Genomic DNA, 25,014 nt, shown 5'->3' on the forward strand with positions numbered 1-25,014 from the left:
GTTTTGCTTATTTAACTGGTGTTATTAGCTTACAGTAAATAAATATTTAAAACATATTAAGTAGTGTGCTACTTCAGAAAAATTAAATTAAGCAATGTATGTAATTGGAAAATTGTATTGGTTCTAATTTGATCATGGCATTCATTTCACAAAGGTTGCTTCTGGTGAAATCATTTATACAAATTTGATCCACCTTATCAGCAATCTCTGTGACTATTTTGTTATGTGATTAATGAACAAAGCTTCCTAAAATAAATCTTTGGATACCGTTTTACTCATCCTCTGAATAATATTAATGTAGGGCTCTTTAAATAAAGGTTGCCTAATACAAAACCTCTGTAAATAATTGCAGTAACTTAGAAATGAGAAATCATAGGAAGTGGGCAGAAGAGAATGTGTGCAAACTTAAAGTTCAAATGTGTTGGAATTCAAAAGGTATTTTCATAAGATATTGCAATGTTTGCACAAAGATACAAGTAGAGTATTCAGAAAGTTTTAGATGTTCTTATCTACTTTATATAATGTGATCTGGAAGACAGAAAATATTGACTCAGTGATCTAACTTGGAGAAATTATCAAGTGAGTCATGGAGCTTTAGCTGCTGTATACCTGGGCATGGGATTTAAATGCGGGCAGAGAAAAACTACTTCTTTTGGGCATAAGTACATCTGCAGAATTTGATGAGCATGCATATTTTACTAGCAAAACACAGATGTATCTCAAAAGGCACAGAAAAGAATTCAAGGATTTAATTCTCGATCTTCCAAGATTATCTAATGTCAGGGGGAGACTATTTCATTTCCTGAAGATTGTTCTGTCCTGACAGAACTAGAAACATAAAATGTTTTTAGTTAAGACTTCAGAGAGAGAAGAGGGAGGTGTATGCAAATGAGAAAGAAATTAATACTGATATGGCGGGCTACAATCATAGTAAACCACTAATAACATTTGTTACTTTAATTTGTACCTAATTCCCTTTATCTGTGCTCTATTTTCGACTTCATGCACCTTGTGTGTGGCTATTTACAATGAGTTTTCCATTAAGAACTAAGAGGACTTCAGTCTAGATCTGAACCATCCCTAAGAACCAATACTTTTAAATGTCTGTGAGATACTACCAGAACCAGTATAGACTCTTTCTGCTGTGTTCCAATTTAACAACAATTAGGGAGAAATAAAATACATAGGACAAATTGGGATGCTATTAAGTGATCGTGTATGAGGCACATCTCAAATCCTGTAGCAATTTGTGTCACAGCCTTGGACCAGTCTTTGAATGTGTTGAGCAAGGTTCCTGCTGGCCAAAATTTTTCAACTGGGAAAGGATGAAATCAGCCCACACTGCACCTTAAATTCATTCACTTCCATAATGCTGGATATTTCCAGGAGTGTGCAAGGGCAGGGTTTGTGCACCAAGTGTGGACTGCCCAGCACCTGGCAAAGACTCTGTGACACCCAACACCTCTGCCTGCTCCTCCTCCGCTATGGAGAGGCCACCATCAGGTGGGAATTGATGAGTTTGTTTGGAATTGCTGAAGCCAAGATCATGTGTGAATCATAACACTGCAAATCCCGAGGTGAAAAGTACATATTAAGTGAACAATTATTCCTTGAAAACCCTGAATTATGTTTTATTATGTTTCATAACAATTCCTGAATGAGGGAGGTCTGCCTTTTTTTGTTTGGTTTAGTTTTGTTTGTTTGTTTTTTTCAGGCCCTCATTTCTTCAGGCTGGCACATCAAACTACAAACTATCAAAACGAAGAAATTGCTGTTCTTCCCATAGAACTGTCACTAACTCCAGCCATTCCTCTGTGACTGAAGATAGTTGGATGGATTCTGCATTTCCCCACAAGTCAGAAGAAAAATGTGAGTACATTTTCATTGCAAAATCTGTACTACGGTTAGAAACTCAACATGAACTTATACGCTTTTTCACTTAACAAAGCACTTTTTTTTTAACCTGTCCTGGTTTAAGCACTGAATAAATTTGCAATGGGAGTCATGAGGGAAAAATGAGGAGGGAAAAAAAACAAAAAAAAACCAAAAAAACCCAAAAAACCCCAATGGAAAAATGTGAAATCAACTGTAGAAAAATTGTTTTAAAGGTGGAAGTGTACCTGAATCATGCCTGAATAGGTATCAGCTGATTCTACCAAATGGCCTTCAGGGTCAAGGACCATCATAAAAATCAAAGCAAGGACTTTTACTCAGTAAGGATTTTTTTTTTTATTATTTTGAAATAAAGTCGAGTGTTATGGTTAACATATTTGCTTTTTATGAACATTTATTTGATTTATTTTTAAGAAAGCCACTTCAGTTTAGCTGTTAAATATTGAATACTCCTTTTCCTACTTCAAGGCTCATAGAAGCATATTTCATAATTAATATTTGTATGCTTTTTATGCATAAGTCCTCTTATTTATACAGCTTCCTATAAATCATATAAATGAATGACAGAAAGGACAAATTAGAGATTTTTCTGCACTTAGATGCATTCAGGGTAGAATGGCACATAGATGTTTGTGTGGTCTCATTTTAATGGTTTCAGGTTCCACAGTTTCCCTGAGGAAATTATTTCAGTGCTCAGTGCAATTTATTCTCATGATAGTCAGCTTCAACATTTCCTTTTCCAAGTGTATCATAATACAGTTACATCCAACATAATGTATCACACATTTTCTCTTGTGAAGCAAGGCAAATTCCATAAATCCTGCAATAAATTCATCACCTCTTCTTATATCCTTCTAAGTCCTTCTTAGCTGATGTATGTAGCATATGCCAGTCTTGACAGCAACACCACAGTTATGTCTCTTTAGTGATTTGTACAAAAAGATAGCTATCAAACCCCAATACTATTGACATACTATAATCAAACTCCAAATTAATTCATAAAAATGATATGTTATTAATAATTCTGTGATTTAATGTATTTTAAGTATAAAATACTGCCTCTTTTTTATGCATGTTTGCAGAGTCTTAACCCAGTCTTCCTAGGGTCATATAATAAAATTCCAGGAGCTAGTTTTTATCATGTGTCTCTAGAAGGATCTGAATAAATTTTGCAGTTCTCTGCACATTAAGTGGTATCTTCCTATAACTGTTACTCTGCCCTGCTATGTGGGCTGGTCCCTTCACCCCTCTGTTTGTCATATGCTAATCTGGTTTGCTTTCAGACTCCCAGCCTGCCTTTCCCATTCAAGTCCTGCCATGGGATTGCCCCTGTTCCAGGGCTCACGCTCACTTCCTTCACTGGGCAAATTTTATTTCACAAGGAACAGGGCTTACATCCATCTTCTTACAATTTCAGATTAAAGGGACTATGGAGATAGGAAAACACATTCCTGCAAATTTAAGATAGCTAGGCTGTACATTTTTTCCGTTATCTGTCTTAAATTATAGTGATCACAGCAGAATTTTGAAGAAAACCAGTGAGAATCAAAAACCAGGGAGGCAACTCTTAACTTCTGAATAGCTAATGTAAGTACATATAGACTCTAAAACAACCTAGCAGAAGGTCATCAAATCGCAATTCATGTAATATTATTCCTACTGAACAAATGAGTTCTATCAAACTACAAAATGTCCTGGAAACTCTGTTATGTGTTACAGATGTGGCAATTAGAAAATAATAGACTAAACCCATGAAAGAAATAACAAAAAGTTAGAGTACTGCTTATGCACTCAGCAATACAGAACAAGTACTCTAGATGCAAAGGTTTAAGAGTGAAAGGACCAGGCAGATGCCTAGTACTCCACTACATTATACAGCTTAGGAAGACACTACAAATACTATTCTGGTGTGACTAATAATAATATTAGATCATTGTTGGATTCTGGCTTCAGAAAACAGATAAAACACAACTAGCAGAAATAAAGTAGCCTGCTTGAATCTCACAGCTGAACCTCTTCCAATACCCTCGTTGCACCTTGTGTCTACGCCTACTGGGTGGGGAAGGAGTATGTGCGCTGGAGAGCTTCACTGGGTAGGCAGTGGCCACCACCTCCTGGCTGCTGACCTGGCAGGACAGCTGTAACCACCTGTGGAGACCCCTGATGGGAGCTGCAATAAATTCCTCCCTGGCTATGGGGCACATGGGCCCTCTTAGAGAGTCTCTGCTTCCTTCTTCAAGAAATCTGCAGGTTTTTATAGAAATCAGCCTCATAAGGCTGAACTAGCAATAGGCTTGAAGTCACTGGAGAAGGAAAATGTAGAGGGCAGCCAAATCATTTGGAAGGCACGTAAAATACTTCAGAGAGTTTAAGGTTAAAAGGGATCATTGGATCACAAACTGACCATGAGCCAGTAAGTCTTACCACTTGTCACAAACTGAACTAAGGAGCTTGTTTGTGGCTAAAGCCATTACATTTCCATTAGGTTGTCTCAGCTCCCAACTACTGATTCTTATTCTATAGTCTTTGCTACCATTTCAAAAAGCTTTAGCGTGCCAAATATTGAGATCTTTTTGTCAAATTGATAATGCATTTTAAATGTATTAAGAGATTTCCTCCAGTACTGTAATGCTTTGGCAGGTCTTTTCTGCACTACTTGATCTTTAATGTCAAGAGCCACACACCTTGCTGTACTATCAGTCTCACTAATACATATGGTAATCCTGGTGGTACATCCAAAGTCATACTGGACACATTGCACTGGGACCCTTATCTATAATAATTTGCTTGATATGATTTTTAAAAGACTTAGCCTAAGTCATAAGCTCATTCCAGAGACATGGCTTGCATTCTTGGAAAATATGGCTGTAAATTTGGCTTACACATTTGGCTATAACAGCCTGCTTGAAAGTGTTAATTTTACTAAGCAGTCCAGATGACATTGCAGTTGCTCTCACAGTAGTTTACTAAGCTGCCATTTAGCACATCCATGGATTTTATCAACAGTGAGTTTATTGTGGATCTCTGGTAAAACCTTGAAAGGTGCTGAGCCTGCAGAATCTTGCAAACCCCAAAACCATAAAGACTAACCTCTAAAAAATCTCCTGATCTTTCAAAAGTCAAAAACTATTTCTCTGTTTAACATGTTAGCCATACAAGAGCATTAGCCATTAGAATTATGTCTGGTATTAACCACAGGACTGAGAGACCTTTTTGAGGTTCTAATGATAAAAACCAGTAGCCATGATCTTTCTGTGGTGACTTTTATCAATGTACCTGTATATGTCACTGAATCAAGGCTATCAGAATTGTTTTGTAAGTCAAGTGAGGTGACTGATAGTAAGGATAACTTACATATTTCTTTATCAAAGGTTTACATATCTTTCCATTGTTTTCTATGTGGTCACCCTGATTGGTCTTTTGAACGCAGGCAAAATACGAGTGGGTTGCTTTTTCAAAGTTATTCCTCAAGAACGTATTTTATATTAAAAGATCTATTAAACCTCAAACTTAGCTACTTCCTCAGCCAACTCTGCCAAGATCCCAAGGTGCAAATTAGTCAGACTTCATTAAAAACTGTCTAGGTTTGCTTGCAACAGCGGTTTCCCCGCGGACCTCACCAGCACCATCCATGTGCTGCCGGCATAACACCCGGCTTGTCCCAGGCACTGGATGCTCACTCAGCACACTCAGCATTGCCACGGCACCGAGAACGCGCTCCATCCCAGCGCGGCTCCCCTCGCCCCTCCTTGTTCCTCGGTTGTTTAAATCCGCTCCGCTGCTCCACGACATCCCCGGCCCGGGTGCTGAGCGAGGTGCCAGCCCCGGTCCCGGTGCCGATTCCGATGCCGTCCCACGGGGCTGCGGCGCTGCCGCGGTCTCGGGAGGGAGGGGGCAGCGCCCCTCACCGCCGGGCGGAGCTGCTCCCGGCATGCCCGAGGGGCCGCGCCGAGGGTGGGTCGGTGGGTCGGTGGGCGGAGGGAAGGAGGGCGGGAGGGAGCGCGCCCGCCGCTTCCCATTCTCCGCCGCTTCCCATTCCCACACGGCGCGGAAACCGGCGCCGCGCCGAGCCGCTGTAGCCGGCGCGCAGGGCGCATGCGCGGCAGGGCGGGGGCCGGCGTCTAGTGGGGAGCGCCCCGGCCGCCGGTGCCACCCGCCCGCCCTCCCGCACGCTCTGCTGCTCTCCCCGCCCGCTCCCCGCACTGCTCTCCCGCTCGCCGCCGCTACCCGGGCACCCGCGGTCGCCGCGCAGCGCCGAGTCCTGCCCCGCCATGAAGTTGAGCAGCCGCGGCCGGGGATGCTGCGCGGGAGGCAGCCGGGAGCGCGGGCCGCCGCCGCGGAGCCCCTTCGTGCACCAGCTGCGCTTCAGCCCCCTGGAGAAAGCCAAGGTAGGGACGGGCGGCCCCCCCTGCCTCGCCACCGCCTCTCCCTGCGGCGCTCCGGCCGCCGGGCCCTCCTGCGGCGGGCGGGGGCTCCCGCCACCGGCACTGTGTGAGCCCCGGGGGGCACCCGTGCGGCTGCGTCTGTGTCTGTGTGTCTGTCTCTGTGTCTCTGTGTGTCGGTGCGTGTGGATGGAGGGCCGGGCGAGGGCTGGGGGCGGCCGCGGTGCTGTAGCGCCCGCTGGGCGTGCGCCTCGGTTGTGCTCCGGTGCTTTCGTCAAAGGAAAAAAACACCAAAAAAACGGTGGGGTTTTTTTAGTCGTTTGGTTTGGGGGAGGTTCGTTTGGTGGCTTTTTTGTTGTGTTTTTTAATGGGGGGCGGAGGAGCCCCTCTTTTCCAGCGTCAGGTGGAGGTTTTCGCCGGGCCGGGGCATCCCGTGCTAGCCCAGGTGTGGCCCCTGGGTAAGTAGCCCCTGCGGCATAATTTAGGCAACGTGAAGGTAGCGGTGAGATGACAGGAAGCAGTATTAAAATGCAAATTTGTAGTTGCATGGCTTTTTAGTTGGTTGGTTGGGGTTCCCCCACCCTCCGTGCCTCTGCCTCTCTCACCTCACACAGTGAACAGTAGGTGGTTGGATATTCAGAGGGCATGGCCCTTGTCTTAGGCTTTCGGTGAGATCTGGGTCACTTGCTGAAGGAAGAAATACCGCCAGAGTCTCACCTAATGAGAGGCTGGCCATTTCTGTTACTTCCATCCCTGTAATTTTTAAGTTCTTTAGAGCTGTTATTTTAGGAGCCTAACAGTACCTATTGATATTGGAAATTAAGATCCATTAATGTCGAACCTTTTGGATCAAGGCACTGTAGATCCAGCTTTGATTTAATTATGTTCTGAGTGAAGTTTGTCGTTGCAATGCCCTGTTGCTGTCCAGATACTTAACACAAGATATGTATGGCCTGACTTAGAAAGCATTGGAATGTTCCCCATGTTATCTATCTGGCAGTTAAGGAATTCATACTAGAATCTAGTAGAAAAGTGGGGTTTTTTTTAATCAAGTTTCCCAGTATGGGATCAGTGGTTACTGAGAAGTTGTTGCTTTACCTGGAAAAGGGAGAAAAGGTTTGTGTCATTTTCCACATTTAGTTTATATCTACAGCTTCCTCAATAAATTGCGTAGTTGTAATGATTTCCTTTCAATGTTCCTGTACTTTGCTCCTGAAGTCACGTTTTCTATGTAATTAATGAGGTAGAAGTCTGTCAGGGAGTAGACAGAAGCAAAGATAGCATTTGTTCATATGGACTAGGATTCTGTCCAGTTATAACAATATTTCATTTTGCAGTGTTAATGTATGTTTTTAATGTTGCTTTTTATTTCTTTGTTTGTAAGAAAATCTAAAAATACTACTGAGAGAGCAGAGCATCAGTTTTGCAGTTTTTGCAGGTGCTACTGTCATTGCTGATCCTTTGCTAGTCCTGACAGACCTTTAGGCACTTCATGAGTGAAGTGCCTGGTTGTAGAACATAACTGCCTTCTGTGCAGGCTGTCCTGTACATCTCTATGAGATGTGAGCTCTGCCAGTGGATTTCAAGGATTTGTTACTTTCAGTGAAAACTGTTAAGATGTGTTTAAAGCTCAGATTTTTTTATGGTGCTCAGACCAAAGGAATAGCTTCCTTACCACAGTGTGTCTCAGTCTTGCTTTTACTTTTATACAACAGCACTGAATTCTTTAACCCAGCCTTTCTTGCAGCCTTATTTTTGCATTTTTATGTGAGGAAAAAGCACATAAGCTGACAAACAGAACTGTGATAGATTTTGTTCTTTGGCTTAATCATGCTTTCCCATGCTCTTTACTGATTAAGAGTTGTTCTTGAGATAGAAGCTATTAAAGAAAACCTGTGGAATTGTTCCACTTGTGAGAAATGCTCCCAGAACAAGTGCTCCCCAGGTGAATTGTGGCAGTGGGTGTTCTCTTCCATACAGTCCTGACCAGCTGTGAAGGGTTCGGTGTGAACTGTTACAGCTGAACTCACTTCCTGTTCAGCTGTAGGCACATACTGTGTCACAGGCTTTTCTGTCTGTCCTCTGAATCTAACGGGGGCTTCTGGGAGTGCAGAACCTATCGAGGAAAGTCAGGAATGTAAGTACAAGAAATAGAAAGCACAGGGGACTGGGAAACAAGACTGCTTTGTCTGAAGGTTTGTTGTCTGTTGCTGATGATCTGCCAGACAGCTCCATTATTTTCCCTACCACCTCATTCTGCGCTTTGCAAGAGGTTAGGTTAACTTTTTTATTCGTTAATACAACTCAAAAGTAAATGCATTGTAGCACATTTCAGCTTGAGACTGTGGGAGTGAAAAAAGGTAGAAAGTAAGAGGAAGAACAGGAGAAAGAAATCCATTTGGCTGTCAAGGGATTGTTTACGTCATCTTTTATTGACTTCATAAAATCTAGAATATTACAGGAGTGTAAAACTAGTAAGGCTGTTTCAGAACTCAGGCTCATTCATCCTATAGAAATTACAGCTATTTTAATCTGATCTGAGGGTTACTGTACTGTACTGTTCTTGAAGCTACCTGTGTTGTTTTTATACTGTAATAAAAAGATCTTTTCTGAGAGGAAGACAGGCATTATTTCATTAACCATGAATTTTGTTCATACAAAACACCTGGGCACCTATCACGTAAGTCAAAGCTCTTGATTCCAGTTACTGCTGCAGAACAGGCAGAAGCATTACCAGAGCTGAGCTGTCCCTAAGTGTCCTTAGCGTTGTTTCCCTGCTACTTAAAAAACACAGTATGATGCCATTTTCCTTGCTTCCAGTGTGTTTGGCCTTTTTATTTCACCAATGCTGGCATTCATTTGGTGCCTTGGTGAGCTGATTTGACTCATTAAACCAGCATATCATTGTGTTTTTCTGTGTTCTGATTGTTTTCTTTTGCTGGGATGACTTTTTTTCCCCCTACTAATGAGCTATATTCTCTTGTTGCAAGCTCATATAAGTGCTAGAGCTGCCTCAAGGGGAGCATTGAGGGGGAAGTGAACAGGACCACTCTCTTTAGCAGCAATGATCTCTTAGATTGGCTTAGTTGCACATGAAAGTTTCTACTCCTGTATTTGTTTTCATGAATGTGTCAGTTAGGCAACTTAGAGAGTGGGAAAGCAGGTAGTGAGAGAATTGTTGAAGGATGAATTCCTAGCTCCTTCAGTGCCATCTTTGGTGAGTGAGCTACAGAGATGATAATGGTGAGGAAGCAAAAGTGTGGGGCAGGATGTAATATCTATTTGATATGTGTGAAAGAAAAATCAAAATCTCTACCATGTCAAACAGTATTTTCTTTTTTCAACGTGACGATTATTTCATAACAAGTCATGGAAATTTTGCTGTGACTTAACTGATTTATAGTGACGTTTCTCACTGTATCACTGATTTCAAAGTTGCATTTTTTTCTGCTTCTCCATGCATGAGAGGTATGATAGTGGATTTCAAGACAGAAAACAAACCTACAAAAGTAGAAACAAGGGTACTCTCTTGACTCTCTTGCTCTATGTGGTTTGAAGAACTTAAATCCCTTTTAAGTTCATAGTTTATACTTCCTTTGTGAGTTCATACTCAAATCTGAATGCAGAGTCTCTAAACAAGGAGAACATGATACCTATTTAGTTTAAGGGACTTGCCTTACATCAGATTGAAGCCATTCTGATGGAAGAGTGGAGATCAGTTTACCAGGGCAGCCTTCTGTTACAAGCCGCAAGACCATCCTTTCCCTTCCTGCTGTCCATGGGTCTTTCACAGAATACTCTGCAACTTCTGAAAAACTAAGTTGGATCCTGTAGACCAGCAGATGTTAAATAAGGTGTAGTCAAACTCCTCTTGAGAATTTTGATCGTAAGCTGAACCTCCCAAAGTACAACTCCAGGTGGACCTTTAGGGTTTTTTAAATGTATCTCAAAATACAGGTGCTTACATATGACTTATTAGCAGTCAGAATTTGTAATTTTAATGGAAGACGTGTCTGGGTGAATGTCCTAAATGTGTAGAAATGTGATCATCAAAATAAGATGTCTGTACAAGGTCAGACCAGGAGTGTTTATTTCCTGCATTCTGATCTCTGACAGTGGCCAGTGGGACTGGATCTTATCTCTTTTTCTGGCTGATACTGACACTATTACTGTAAATAGGTTTTGCAGGATAGAAGCTTTCTTACCCAGAAAGATTTCTAAGCATAGATGTAGACTGAACTGCTTTTCAAATGTTAGTGACTTTCTTGATTCCTAACCTCCCTTAGGGGTTAAAAATATTTCTCTCTCCTACCAAATTTGTTGTGTGGACAGGTACTGAAATACCACCTGCTAAAAAGAGGTTGGTGTCACTGCCAGCCCCTGTACACTTAATGTACTTGCTCCTTGCTGGCTATTGCCACCAGTGCTGTCTTTGGAAGACCAAGAGACCTTTTCTGCACATTTATGCCACCTTTCATGACATTATGGATACAACTACTGCTTTCCTTCTGTAATGTGACACTAAAAATATTTTGATACAAGGGACTGCTACAGGGATGGAATACCTCAGTCCCAGTCACCTGTTGTTCAGCTTTGCCCTCGTATGGAAGGAGACTTGGAGGAGTGGGAGGGAGAGGGTGTGAATCCCAGAGAACTGTCTTCACCTTATTTTGTTTGCTTAATTTCTTGGCGTCTGGTCCTTCTCATTTTATGAACTTGGCACAGCTCTGTCATCTACAGAAAGCTCCCCTATTTGCTGCCAGACATGGTGGTCTTGTCTGTGGATGCAGAGTTGCGTGAGTTGGTGTGACTTCGTGCTCACCTGACCATTACAGTATGTGAACTTTTACTAGTTCATCTGAGAAAACAGCCTGTCTAAGAAAAAAAATTCCTTTTTCTATCAGTTCTGCAAAGCAGTCTACACGGGGACTGGATTCTGTTTTAGGGAGTGAAACCATCGTTGTTACAAGATAATACTTTGTAACAATGCCAGTCTGAACCATCACTGTAAAAACTGACATTGCATTGGGCTGGTAGTTTAGGGCTTGAAACTGATACCTTGGGCTTTTCTCTTGCTGTGTGTTCCCTGCCCCTACCCGAGATCTACAGATTTGTGCAGCTACAGGGGGTGTTGGTTATTGAGCTGTTTTGGGAAATGAGAGAAAGCGGGAACTGATCAATGGGAAACTGAGCTGCCTGATGACTGGATCTGTATCAGGGAAGAGAAGAATATGAATAAAGCTTTCCGCAGCAGCCTGGAGATTCATCAGATTAAGCACAGCATGAAACAGCAGCTTCTGCCTGTTACTCATCCTTGTCCAGCCATTGTGATGCTGAAAAGTGCTTTTTTTTTTTTTAATCTAACCTTATCTGGTACACCTGTGAATATGTAGTGTATTTACTTTTGAATTCTCATGGCACTTGTTTCCAAGTATCTTCTTCATCTTCACTTAGCTTCTGTTGTACGGCTTGAGGAACATTGGTGCTACCCTAGTCATCTTCCAACAGTTTTCAGTTCCCTCACTCTCCCCTAGCTAGCTCTCTGAAGCTGTACCCTCCTCCACTTCTAGAGTTTCTCTTTCTTTCTTCTTGTCAAGTGAGAAAGATGTGACTTGGCCCCTGGAATTGTTTCCTGGAGCAAGTGGATCATTGCACAGATAGTGTTTTCTGAAGGACAGTTGGAAACAATTCCAAACAGCTCATGAAAGGCTCTACTTCTGTCACAGTTCTTCAAAAGACTGAGAGAGAAGTTCTAAAGTGACATGTTTTTCACCAGAGTTGAAGGATGAGGGCTGATTGGCTGGGAATGGGCTCTCTGAGAAGAGTGCTGAGAGGAGGTGCAGAAGCAAATGGCTTCTCCATGGATTCCCAGAGGAGAATAATTTCCTGAAAACTCCTACTTTCCAGGGAGCTGTGCCTCTTAGCACAGACCTGGAACTTAAACTCCCATGCAGAGGTCTCGGTACACAGTTCTCCACTTTGGTTCCCCACAGCTTCTGGTTGCAAGAACATACTACAGTGGAGGCACTTTGAGGTTGCATCCTGTATTGCCCTGTGAATGCCCCCTACTGCAGTGTACATCACTTCAGGGAGCTGCTGCTATGGACTGACTTCTCTGTAGTGCAGCAAGATTCACAACACACCCATGCTAAATATTTGCTTAATGTGAGGCTGCAGAAAGGGGAAAGAGCATGAGGTTGTATTCACTGGCAAACATTGGGGCAGAAGAGTGGAGAAAGGTAAGACTCCATTGCCTCTAAAGAGCATGTTGTGTTTTGGCTGTAATTGACTGGTGAATACAAAATTGGTTTGCATACACCACAGTTATTTGTTTGGAATTGAATCACTTGCTGCTGCTTTTAACATTAGATACTTTTCAATTAAGACTTGATATCGGGTTTTAGGAATGGCTGACTTATTGAGTCTGAGACTGTGTTAGAATAATGCGCTTTTTTACCATTATTTTGCAGATTGCCTTCATGACCTTGACTCTGTTTCCTATCCGACTCTTTTTTGCTGCTTTTATGATGTTGCTGGCCTGGCCTTTTGCATTCATTGCTTCAATGGGATCTGACGAGCAAGAGCTTGAAAAGCCCCTCTCCTGGTGGCGAAAGTGAGTCACCGATGTGGTGAAAGACTAAGAGAATCATTATATAGTTTGGCAGTTTGAAATGGAGAAGATGGGAAATACCTCATATCTGTCTCAGAAATGTGCTTTTCTCTTCAGAAGAAAAATATAAAAATTATTAAACACTTTACTCAGATGGGAAGCTAAAAGTACCTCAACTCTTTGATTTACCAGGTGACCCAAGAATTACTGGGAGAAAAACTGGTATCTCTGACTTCTTATCTTTATTGAGGACCTAATGTGAAACTTTGTTGTGGCATCCTTCAATTTCACCTATTCCTGTAATGTCAACTTCTGGTTATGAAGATTGACTCTGTGGAATGTGACCAGATTTCATATTCTAAATTGTTGCTTTACTCTGCTTCACCCCATTGTTTTCTACCCTGTGACGAATTGACACCTGGGTTGATTTCCTGAGGGCTTGCCCCATATTTTGGTGCTTATTAAAAGTCTGTGCTTGCTTTGATATTGGAATGCTAATTAAGGTAGAATGTAAGATAGTGTTCACCCATCCGTGAAAAATGCTGCTGTTTGAGGAGCAAGGGAGCAAGAGTGTTTCACCCCTTCTATAGAGAACTTTAAGATTGGGATCCCACACAGCATGAGGAAAACTGATTTTTTTGCATCACAGGAGGGAAGGAAATTGAGAATCATGGAGGGATGTCACTTTATGTTTCATTTGGAGTGATATCATTATAATAACTAAAGGAATAATGGACTGCCTTCAGTCTTGCAGTTATTTTGAATTCTTTTAGATTGTCCCTCCCCCACTTAATCCAGTTTTCAGTGTCATCCTACTCTCCAGCCTCCGATCCCTGTAAATGTAACAATTTATTGTGTTTGGGTTTTGTACTCTTTTGGTTCAAAGTTTCTCTTTTTATGACTGTCAGACAGTTTAAAAAAAAAAAAAAAACAGAAAAACAAAACTCCACCAAAAAGCCCCCACCAAAATCACACCACCCAAATCACTTTAGGAGGAGGTGGAGAAAAGGGAAGAAAGCAAATCTTTCCAGTGCTCTCATATGTATTCTGTAGGCATTCCTGTATTTGGGAATCTCTAATTTCTCCACTGTTTGTTTGAAACCAAGAATCAGGGTTATTGCATTCTAGCAGTATCCTAAAACTCAATTTATTAGAGCTTTCTAGGTGTTACTGGAAAACATTAAGTTTTTGTATAGTAGAAACTCTGCAGTCATAACCTGAATAAAAATTAATGATATAAATGCCAATCTTACTGTGATTAAAATGGATTAATATTCAAGCATAAAATGAAATTGAACAGCATCTTACCTTGAAAGTGCTTTTAAATCTGCTGGAAGTCTGTGCAATGTTGAATCTCTCTTTAGGCATTGTATCCTATCTGTACTTTTCTCATGCATATAAAGTTTTAATGCAATGTTTTTCTTTTCATTATAGTCAGGTATTCCTGTGGCAGCATAACTGTTTTCTCAACTCTTTACAGGATAGTGGATGTTTTGCTGAAAGCAATCATGAGAATGATGTGGCTTGCTGGAGGATTCCACTGGATAAATGTAAAAGGCAGACGGGCATTGCCAGCGGAAGCAGCAATATTAACTGTGGCTCCCCATTCTTCCTACTTCGATGCTATTCCAGTAACCATGACCTTCGCCTCCATTGTGATGAAAGCAGAAAGCAAAGATATTCCTGTTTGGGGAAGTAAGTTGATAGATACTTAATTTTTCAAGAACAATTAAAAATCATTGCTTAGGAATCTCACTAGCTGTGTATGAGAAGGACTGAAACACAAAGCAATTTGCTATAATATATGGTATTTTTTTTAATTGATCTACTCTGAACATCAATAAACAGCATTGGGGCAGGATGTTCTTTTTGTCCCTTCTCCAAAATTGAATCATTGTATGAAGTCAAAGCAATCCTACAGAAATCTAGGTTAAATTTGCAGTTAAATTGTAACATTGTAAGACCTGACAGAAAAAGAAATTAGGATGAGTCTATGGAAGCAAAGATTGATACTACACAGAAAGCCTACCAAGACTTCTTAGTTGGTGTGAGTTGGGGCACCATCCCGCAAATGTGTTTTAGGAATGTTGTCTGCTCTGAATGGTCCCCTGCCTTGATGGAGTGCTGCTAATTCTTCACGCATCAGTAAGTTTGTTTCAGGGAGGGTGAGATAAGCAAGAGCAGATTGTTATGCACTTGGATTAAGTCATGAGGAAAGCAGATGCCTGAGTCAGTACTGTTTGAATGGTATCTTGTATTATCATTTAGCAATGTAAATTCTCACAAATGTTTCAGAGATATGTGTGATTTTTGATGCAGTTGTGCCAAAAAAAAAGTGTAAGTTATTGGGCTTGTAGACTTCTAAACAAAGTCTGTGTGGAAGCATTTTGGTGAAGCCCACCATGTTGTGGACAGCAAAGCTCAAAGGATCTCCCTTTGTCTCATTGTGTAGATTTTAAGGGTAATAAAAAAAAATGACAAATGATTTTACTTTGGCCTTGGGTAGGACTCTTTTATTTAAAATCTAAATAAAAGCTTTGACTTCTTTTGCAACTAAGTGGAATGAGGCTGTTGGTGTTGACATCCTTCTAAAATTTCTTTAGATAATGTGTTCTTAAGGTTATATTGAAAACCAGAAGCTAAGACATGGCCAGAAATGGTGAGTGGTTACACATGGAAGCTTCACATAGGCAATCACATGGTACAAGTCTGCCTGTACCAGGTAAAGCTCAGGCCAGCACTGTAGTTGTATCCCAATGTCCTTGAATATCTCACTAATAGAGTTTAGAAGTTTGTGGTGGTGAAAAATCTGTGTAAAAATGAATAGATGCTTTGAACAAAAAGGATGCAGGCATGAGTTTTTGAGAACAAATGTGTACAAACAAGCACAGTGTGAAAACAAAGAGAAATGGAACTCCCTTGCCTGGTACTGAAAGAAGATACTGTTGTGAGACGGCATGTTGGCACTCCTGTACAGCATAGGTGCATCCAGGCCATCTTGGGCTTTACAAACAGGACAGACATAGAAGCAGGGACTGATTTATCGTCTGTCTCAGGTGACTCAATTGGCTGTTTAGTAATTGCTGGCTCAGCAGAATAAAATAGTCTGTGTGGGACTCCGTTTGACTGGAAGAGGTGGACAGTACAGAGGACCCCCAACCACGTGAGAACTCTAGGCCCTGTTGTGTTACTGAAATGTGATGGAAAAGCAGAGTGGCATTTGACAGAATTCTGCCATGTGTACTTAATCATTCCATGTAGTGGATTCAGTGGGAATTAGTGGGGAAGCCTGGGGAGAATCCATAGTGGCATGGAGACTGTAGTTCCATTGAAGGTAACACAAATAACACACATCGAGTAGTTCAAACTGTTTTCTACGTACCTAATTTAATTTTGAGGTAACTTCTAAAGGATTCTGTTGAAAGTCTGGACTTAGTACAATACATTTTAAAAGTGACTTACTTGATTTTGTTCATATGTAAGTAAAACCAGGTACAGAAAAATTGTAGTGAATTGATGGAATATTACTGGAATGTAGAGTGCAGTCAAATAAATGAATGTTTAGTCCTGTATAGCTACATTCACTTTATGTTACACAGCCACAAAATAGTCCCTTATGAAGTTCACGAAAATGCCACAGAAATGAGGCATAGCAAAGGTCATAACTGGGATTCAGTGTTCAAAAACCTTTTTTTGTTTTTAGAGGAGTACTTTAATATGAGCAACATTAATTACAGTAGCTTGTGTTATTTGAGTAAATGGACCTTAACAGACATAAGTAGTCACTGAATTGAATAGTTTGGCTTAAAAATGAGTGAAAACCTTCAAGTGGAGCAAAGTTGTGATTTACTTGTTTATTTTACTGCTTGAAAGAAGTTTTCTTTGGGGCATGCAGTGCTGACTATCTTCTCCGTCTTTGATCTGGTATTTTAATCCCAATGTTATTTACACTTCTCTACATGCACACACACATAATATGTATTTCATATTGCTGGACCACTGGTATGCCTCTTATGCTATCTGTGAAAGGTGCTCATCTTTTCTATTGGATTGCCTGGTGAATTGTCAACACTCTAGACATTCATCTGGAATTTATCCCAGACATGTCAGAGTTGCGCTTTATGTTCTTCTTTTTTTGTAAGTCTTGCAAACTTGTTATTACACCACTGACAGTAAATTTTTGGAGCCAGTCACCGATAATCCTAAGCTTGCTATCTGTTAATTGAGTAATGTTAATGGTCATTCAAAGTCTTCTGGGAAGCTTTGAATAAAGTGCATTCATTCAGCTCTCTGAGCAGACTCAGGCATGTGAAAAATGACATGGCAGGGGAAACTTCAAAATAGTTTTCGTGATGAGGACTTTGGGTAAAGAGTAGATAGTCATCCAAAATATCCAAGTAGGATATAAATTGATTGGGTTTTTTATGTAACGACAGTGTTCATCGGGACATTGTACATTGTATACCAGAGGGATCAGGTGCTTTAGCATGGGCAAAACCATCTCATTACTAACTGCTTACCAAGATTGGTTCTGCAAATCTTTTGTACCCTTAGTTTGCCAGTCATAGAATATTAAGCTTCTGATCCACTTGAAAGTCCGGATTGTTAAAAGCCTGTTCTTTATGAGATTGGAAATATTCCATAAATGTGTTTGTGTATAAGTGTTGTATTGCTTTTTAACTTGAAGGCACGTCTTCTGGACCACAAAGTCCAATTTCAGAAGCAAATTTAAGTCTTGTGACTCTTACAGACATCTTCCTCCTTTTTAGGAAAACAAAATAAAGCAAACTCAAATTTTAAAACCTTCTTTTGTTCTGACAGAAGAGTTATGAACTCTTTAGTTTGTGGTCAGTAGTGAAGAAAATTATCCACTTGGCACACAGGTTAACAAACTTTGGGGAGGATCTGCTTGCCCAAATATAAACAAGATTTCAACAGTAATTTCAACCCCCCCAAAAAGTTATTATCTGGGAAGTAGAGAATGCCAAACAGACAGAACACACCATGATGCTGAAGGAAGATGTGTTTCAATGCAATGACTTTCTACTTTTGCTAGATTGGAGATGTGAAGTTTGCTGGACCACTTAAGTGTAAAATGCGCAGCTGAGCAGATGACATCTAGGATCACCTGTTATATCTCACATGGGCTGAAGAAGTCAAATCAATGAATTTATTAGCACAAGTTCTCACACTTTCTTGTTTTGCCTACTGAATCCAACTTCAAGTCAGGACAAGGTTTTTGAGTAAATTCTGAATGGTTACACTTCACTGCCCAATTTTTGACTGCTGAAGCAACCTGAGGAAAAGTAATTTTTCATTTCTGAAGTGGTCAGTGCTAAGGCAGAAATGCTTCGAGAAGAAGGAAAAGGGATTTGTCAGTTATTATGGGAATTTTGTTGGACCACTTTTTTGATTTGAACATCTTCAGTGATCGGAAGTTCTAGAAACTAAATTTAGGATGATACGCTAATTTAAGCTTAAAGCAACTTCTTGACATCTCTAATACCATGCTCTGAAAAGAAGAGGGAGCTGGTGCATGTGAAATTAATGGGGGGGATATGTTAGCTTAAATTTATAAAGGAGAAGGAGATAATTTCTATTTGGCAGAATACAGAAGAGCTATAAAGGAAAGGAGAATCATACTGTGCTGTAAAACTATCAATTCTTTCATGGATGTTTTTTTTTCCACATCTAGTAAACTCATGAATTTTTGTTCATGTTCACCTTTTGCAAGTGTTTTATAGGCTTTTCTCAAGCATCATGACTAAAAGATGAGAAATAGGTAATTCAGGGGGAAATACCCTGTAGTAGCTGAGTGTGTTTTTATCTCAAAACTTAAAAAGATGCCAAATTACTCATCAGCTCTGTTATGGAACTTAACCCTTTAGTGCTTCATCCCAAGTGCCTCTTCCTCCCCCTCCCACCCCTTCCAAAGCACACGAGGAAGAGAACTGTGGTAGACCCAGAGTTCTTCAGTGAGAATCTTGCATTTATATACTTCTGAGATTCATCAAAACAGTCCTTAAACACCTTTTGGAAAAATCCTGTTCTAAGGTGAAGGCATCACAGATTTCTTGTCATTATAGGCAGTGAATCAACAGCTTAAACACCAGGGTCACCAGGATGAAAGCAAACATGCTATGTTGGCATTGTAGCCCGCCTTAATACACAAATGAGCTCCCCAGTTCTGAGGAACATCTTGTTGTTGTTGCCAAGCTTATCCATTTCATCCTTTCCTTTAAAGCCTTCCATTTCAAAATTCTGCATTTCCTTTAGACTGTGGGCACACAGATGGTCCTGCAAGATTTCTGTCCTCACAGGATTCTCTTGGAGAGTCTTAAAATAGTTGCACTCTCACATGTGTATTATGGATATGCCTTTATTATTTGTTTTGGAGTCCTGGGAAATTCAGTAAAAGTTACTTCTCAGTTGAACTGCTGCTGGAATGCTTAAACCACTATCACTGGTTTTTAAGCATGCTAGTTAATATGTTCATGGAAATTACAAATTACACTATATAAGAAACCTGCAAACCAACACTTCTGCCTGCCTTAAATACTTCTGTGACTGGCAGAGAAAGCTAAAACATACAGCCATGCCCTCATACAGGTATTGCAGGTATGAGAGCAAACAGCAGTCTCTGTGGTATAAAAAAGTCTTTGTGCCTCAAGAAGTCCTTAAAGGAAATAGATCACATTTTAAAAGACCAGCCAAATACCACAGAATTTACTTCTGCTAAAGAGGACTCTGATTATTCACCTCCCACTACTGACCTTTCCTTATCATGCAGACTGCATGTGTCCTGCCTTTCCCTTTAGGAAGGTGAATTTTCCTATGAAGTCTGCCTCTATATTAGGAATACTTGGTATCCCTTCTGTCAGATGGTCCATCTGCTAGGCCTTTAGTCAAACTTGAAGTTCATGACATGCATTGAGCTTCAGTGGTTGGTTCAGACTTCAGTCAAATAAGTATATATTTCTGTGTATATTGTTGCTCTAATAATGTACTAGCAATGCCTTTATTTCATGTAGAGTACCATGACTATAATAACGTTCTCTTGACTTGTTCTGTAAGAAAAGTATCATTCCAAGTGGAAAAGATCCTAATTTTGGTTGACTTGAGTTTTGTGTATTGATATAACTTTGTGTGTTTGGCGTGTGTGGGCTTGATTATTTCCATTTTTAAGGTCTCTGCGTCCATATACACAGGAAGTAATTTTAAACTAGAACCTTAATGGTTTTTTACACACACACACACCCACACACACCCACACACACACTCCATAACTTTCAGTAGGCTTATGTGAGTCCTTTGCAGATTTCTTTTCTCTCCAGAAAAGAGCAGTTTTCATATTGGATATTACTTCATTTTAAAAAGTTGTGAGTTCAGAACTTTGTGATCAGGTTCATTTGAGTAAGGCAACTCTTAAAAACTAAGCCCAAGATTGCACTTTTCAGGCTTTAACTTTAAACTTCATGTTTTTGTACCCTTAAATACAAAATGCACAAGAGGGCAACTAATAATATAATCTATTTTTTCCCACAGTAGAAAAAATCCAGGGGTAAATACTGAAAATGGATATTCCACTGCAAGGCCACTTTTGCAGCTTACCTCCATGTTAAGTGCAAACAGGGGCAGTTTGCAGCCCTCAGTAGGCAGCCCTCTTTGCATTTGAGAGGAATGTATGTGATGGGATTTTGTGTTGTTTGGGATAGAGGCCGAGTGAAAGCTTCAAGTTCAGCATTGTTTCGCAGTAGATCTGTGACTATGTTAGATGCTTATTCTACAAAGGAAAATGTAACTGCCTACTCAAAAATGCGTGTATGGATACATTTTAGAAGACCTGTATTTAGTGCCACTTGCTTTCCTGTTGCTTTTCGTGTTCCAGATCTAATGCCTTGTAGAACCAGTGGTGATGTTGCCAGTATAGCTTTATTAGCTACATGGTTGTAGCTGTGAAACATAATTTAAATGGTTTGCTACAATACTATTTATGTTATATGGCACTTCATGTCTTCATAAGAAAACAAGGTTTCCTCACACTCATTTGCCTTGAAATAGAGGTGAATTTTTTTTTCCTCTGCTGTTATCTTAAGAAGTTCATTGGCGCTAATCATTTGTGTTCAGCTCATCAGGAAAAAAAAACTTTTTTTTCCTCATGCCTTGAGCTACTGCTTAAATGGTTTGCATGGGAGTTATGTTTCTGAAATCAGTGGGAGCTGCCACCCTGCAATTAATTAAAGCAATACTGAATTTTTGCAGGCTCTCTTAAAAAAGGCTGGTTTGTGCTAGGACAACTTTCAGTTGGTTGGCATATCTGTAGCATTCTGGCTGCCTTGCAAGGCAGAGGTTTTTAAGAAGGTGGAGAACAGCACATTAGGTGTTCTCATAACTTCTTGTAGTGATCTGAAATTGGGAATGAGAGTGACTAGATGAGGTAGGACTGATAACTGCTAGAGAAAAAGCTGAAATAATGACACTGGCAAGGTCAGTTTTGTGAATTTAGGAGTTGTCTGTCATTGCCTGATAGAACTGGTAACACAAGAGTGGCTTTAGTGGAGTGAGAAGAGTGGTGCAAGTACATTTTTCAGAATCTCTGAATACTTGAGCTGTGGTCCTCAGTACCTGGTTACAGTCAGTCTCGGACAGTTAAATTGCTGAGCAGAGGAAAATATGTTCCATTTATTAAGCATATTGCACACTTCTGCTTGTTTCCTTTAGCTGCTCAGTATGCCAACTGTCTGGAGCATTTTCATGCGTGCTGCTTTTTTGCTCCTGGCCTGACTTTGTTCTAGTCCTGCCTGTTCCTTGTGGTATCCCTTACGGTTCTTTCTCCCTGTGTTTCGGTCTGACTTCTGACCGCAGTGTCATTGTGCCCATCTCTTTGGTATGTTTCTCAGCTTTCCTTTACAGACCTTTGGCCCTGCTCCTGACTTTCTTGCACAGATTGCCTTTGAATTTTCAAATTTCTGTCTATTTACTGAACATGAAAATACATGGTGAGAGTCAAGGTCTGTGTAGCCTTGTGCTCTCTTTTCAAAAGTGGTTGAAACAGCATCTTCAGTTGCTGTTTAATATTAAAACAAGAATTCTGTCAGCTTTTTAGTCTGATCTCTAAGGAAATAAGACTTAATATGATCATCCTGTCTATTAGGCTAAGATTTCATGTGATGAGTTGAAATAGTGATGTCTTCACACATATTTCAAAGATGACATTAGTGTAGTCTGATGTTTCTGTCATGTTGCCCTTAGTAAAATCTTGCTTAATTTCATGTGTTGTAGAGAAGACCTTGCTTGCAGCATATCCTCAGGTAAGATGGAGCTCTGTATGTATCTTATTCATTCCGTGGCCTGAAGCAACCTGAATTCTGTCATTTAAGCCTAATGTAAAAGAAACTTCTGGGTGAAGGCTGAGGGTGTTTGGGTCTTTTGCTTTTGTTTCATAATGTTTTTGCTATGAAATAGTAATTTGCAACAGTAGAGCAAATTCAGGAGTAGCATCACTAAGAAACAAAGCAGTTATGATACCAAGTATAGTTTTCTTTGTTATTTTTGTTTTTTGTTCTGTGCTTGGGGTGTTTTGGTTTTGGGTTTTTTCCCCCCTATTTTTTCTGTATTAATCTCTTCATGGTTTGAGGGGGGGGGCGTTTTTGTTTGCTTGTTTATTTTTTTATTGTTTTTTGTTACCTTCCCTCAGCAGTAACCCCAGCTGGCCAGTGATGATCTTTGCTCCCCTGCCAAGCATTGTTCTATACATATTGTCTCAGAGCAGGCATGTAGGAAAAAGTACAGTATTAAGGTAACTTTTCTGATACACTGTCTCCTAAGCTTTGGCAACTTGTGGGATAAAAGCAACATTTGAGAGGCTGTCTGAATGTTTGGGACCTTGCTGCAAGTTTTGACAGATGTTTTTCAAGGTCATGCAAAGATTTTCGTAAGTTGCTGGTTAAATTCCAGTAGGCTGACACCAGAACCAGCAGCTTTCACTGAGTATAGAACTGTAGATCCTTACAGTGTTTGTTTTTTCTTCACACTTTAAGCACTGGCTGATCCACTAATGCAGCAAGTCTGTCCTTGGCAAAAGAAGATTATACAATTAGTGACAGAGAACTCATCTCACAGTGGTTGGAAACATGAAAACTGTATTTTGGGTAAATAGAATAGTTATTGATTTAGAGGCTCTTGAACTTTGAAATAAGAATACAAGAGACAAAAGCTATTAAAAGGTATTTGAAGACAACCTGCTTAAATAAAAGCATGAAGCAGTATATTTGAAGGTGCTTCACTTGTAGTGCTTTTGGACATTGCAAAACAGCTGCATATGCTTATTATTTTGAAAGTTACCTTTGGTGTCCTGCTGACTGACATGCACAGACTGGATTGTGTGGATTGACTTCTGATTTTTGCTCATGTTCATTTTGTGTCTGGCTATGTACAACAGGTTTCCCACTGAGCCAGGAAGAGGATGTTTTCCTCACAGGAATTTTTAAAACATTTGAATAAAACTGCAATAATTCAGTGTAGTATCTAAGTTTGCAGTGTAATATAGTAAAGTATTTATGTTCTTCTACCAAAATTTTTGTCCAGAGGATTATTAGGCAGGGGTTAGGGGGAGGATCTTTTTCAAACAGAGAGGAAATAAAGGCTGGTTTATTTGTTTTTGTTTTCCCTCCTCTTCAGCTCTAATCAAATACATCCGACCAGTATTTGTATCTCGGTCAGACCAGGATTCTCGCAGGAAAACTGTTGAAGAGATAAAGAGGCGTGCTCAGTCTGATGGGAAATGGCCACAGGTACTATATTCTGCTACTGTGTGACAAATGGTGTTTGGCATTTCCAGGCTTTGGATATGCAGTTTGGTTTTTTTTTGTTGTGAGTGGGTTTAGGTGGATTGGAGTGGGGGGGTGTGAAATTTCTCCCACCTCCTCTTTCTGGAAGATACAATTCTTATCTGTTTCTCATTGCATTGTGTTTCAAGGGGAGCTGGGTAAGTACATGGCAAGACAGCTCTATTAAGTGGTACTAAATGAACCGGCCACCGCAGGTGTGAAAAGTTCTTTAAGAAGAAAAAAATTAGGTGCTCAGCAGAATTCCTGGGGAAGTATTGGGTGTGCTTGCCCTTTGCAAGATTTTGGCATAGTCTTTTTCAGAGATGTGATACTGGGCAAGACAGCCCAAGCAATTGGGATGTTCCAATAACTAAAACACACCTCAGTGGACCATGTGATGAAAGTGTAGATAAAATAAGTGGCTCAGGGTTTTTTTTTTCTGCACCTAAAATTTGACTGTTTATAATATGCCTTGGAAGACAGTAATGGAAAGGAAGGGATGACTACCTAAAATCTAAGGTTTCTAGAAGCATGTGATTATTTTGCAAATTTGAAGCATTCCTGTGATTTTTTTGAGATTAGGATACCATATGATTTTTTGGCATTGTTTCTGTGTACAGTGATTATGCCTCATCCTGGACTGCAGAAACATTATAAACAGCTATAAACAATGAGACAGAAAGGTGATATATAGCTTTGGAATCATGGCTTTCATCATGAGATTTCAAAGCAAGCTGATACCAGAGTGGGCAATAAAACTAGTAATGTTAAGTTTAGTTCATTGCCTTGTCCTCTTATGATACGTTGGTGGGTTTTTTATTGTTTTGTTTTGTTTGGGTTTTTTAGCAATCTACTCTCTTCTGCTGAATTTGGTTCAACTTGAGCATTTTTTGCTTTGTTAGAACTCTGCTTAGGTATTTTCAGCCTCTGTCATTCGGGCATGTGTGAACATGCTAATTGATAGCAAAAAAAACAGTCTTTTCTTGGGCTGTAAGCAGGTAGCCTGGGAGCAGGAATTTTGTTTTGATGCTAAAGAGAATGTGATACTTTTACCAGCACCAAAACCTTTGGTGAAAATGCTCTTATACTCAAGAAGTGTTTCTGGTCACTGTCAGTGTTTGAATAAATAAAATTATTATTGAGAGCAAGAAAGAGGCAAATACACAGATAAAAATATTTTTACTATTAAGGTAGAACTTGCCTTCTTTATTGAGCACCTTTTTTTTTCTTTAATTTAGCAGAATTGTCTTTCCCTGAAAACGTTTTTGCTGTAATCGTTAGTGTCAGCTTTGAAAATGTG

At 40.2% G+C, this 25,014-nt stretch overlaps 1 protein-coding gene across 1 annotated transcript in view; it reads left to right on the forward strand.

The window, feature by feature from the left end:
- The first annotated feature begins 6,074 nt into the window (after nucleotides 1-6,074).
- LPCAT1 (lysophosphatidylcholine acyltransferase 1) overlaps nucleotides 6,075-25,014 on the forward strand; it is a 65,703-nt gene continuing 46,763 nt past the window's right edge. Inside the window, exons 1-4 of the mRNA XM_071553545.1 lie at nucleotides 6,075-6,281; nucleotides 12,746-12,888; nucleotides 14,366-14,580; nucleotides 23,566-23,678. Of these exons, the coding sequence (XP_071409646.1) occupies nucleotides 6,165-6,281; nucleotides 12,746-12,888; nucleotides 14,366-14,580; nucleotides 23,566-23,678 (588 nt within the window). The 5' untranslated portion in view covers nucleotides 6,075-6,164. The remainder of the gene's footprint in view (nucleotides 6,282-12,745; nucleotides 12,889-14,365; nucleotides 14,581-23,565; nucleotides 23,679-25,014) is intronic.

This window comes from Pithys albifrons, chromosome 4 (genome assembly GCF_047495875.1).
Source record: "Pithys albifrons albifrons isolate INPA30051 chromosome 4, PitAlb_v1, whole genome shotgun sequence".
Taxonomy (NCBI): domain Eukaryota; kingdom Metazoa; phylum Chordata; class Aves; order Passeriformes; family Thamnophilidae; genus Pithys; species Pithys albifrons.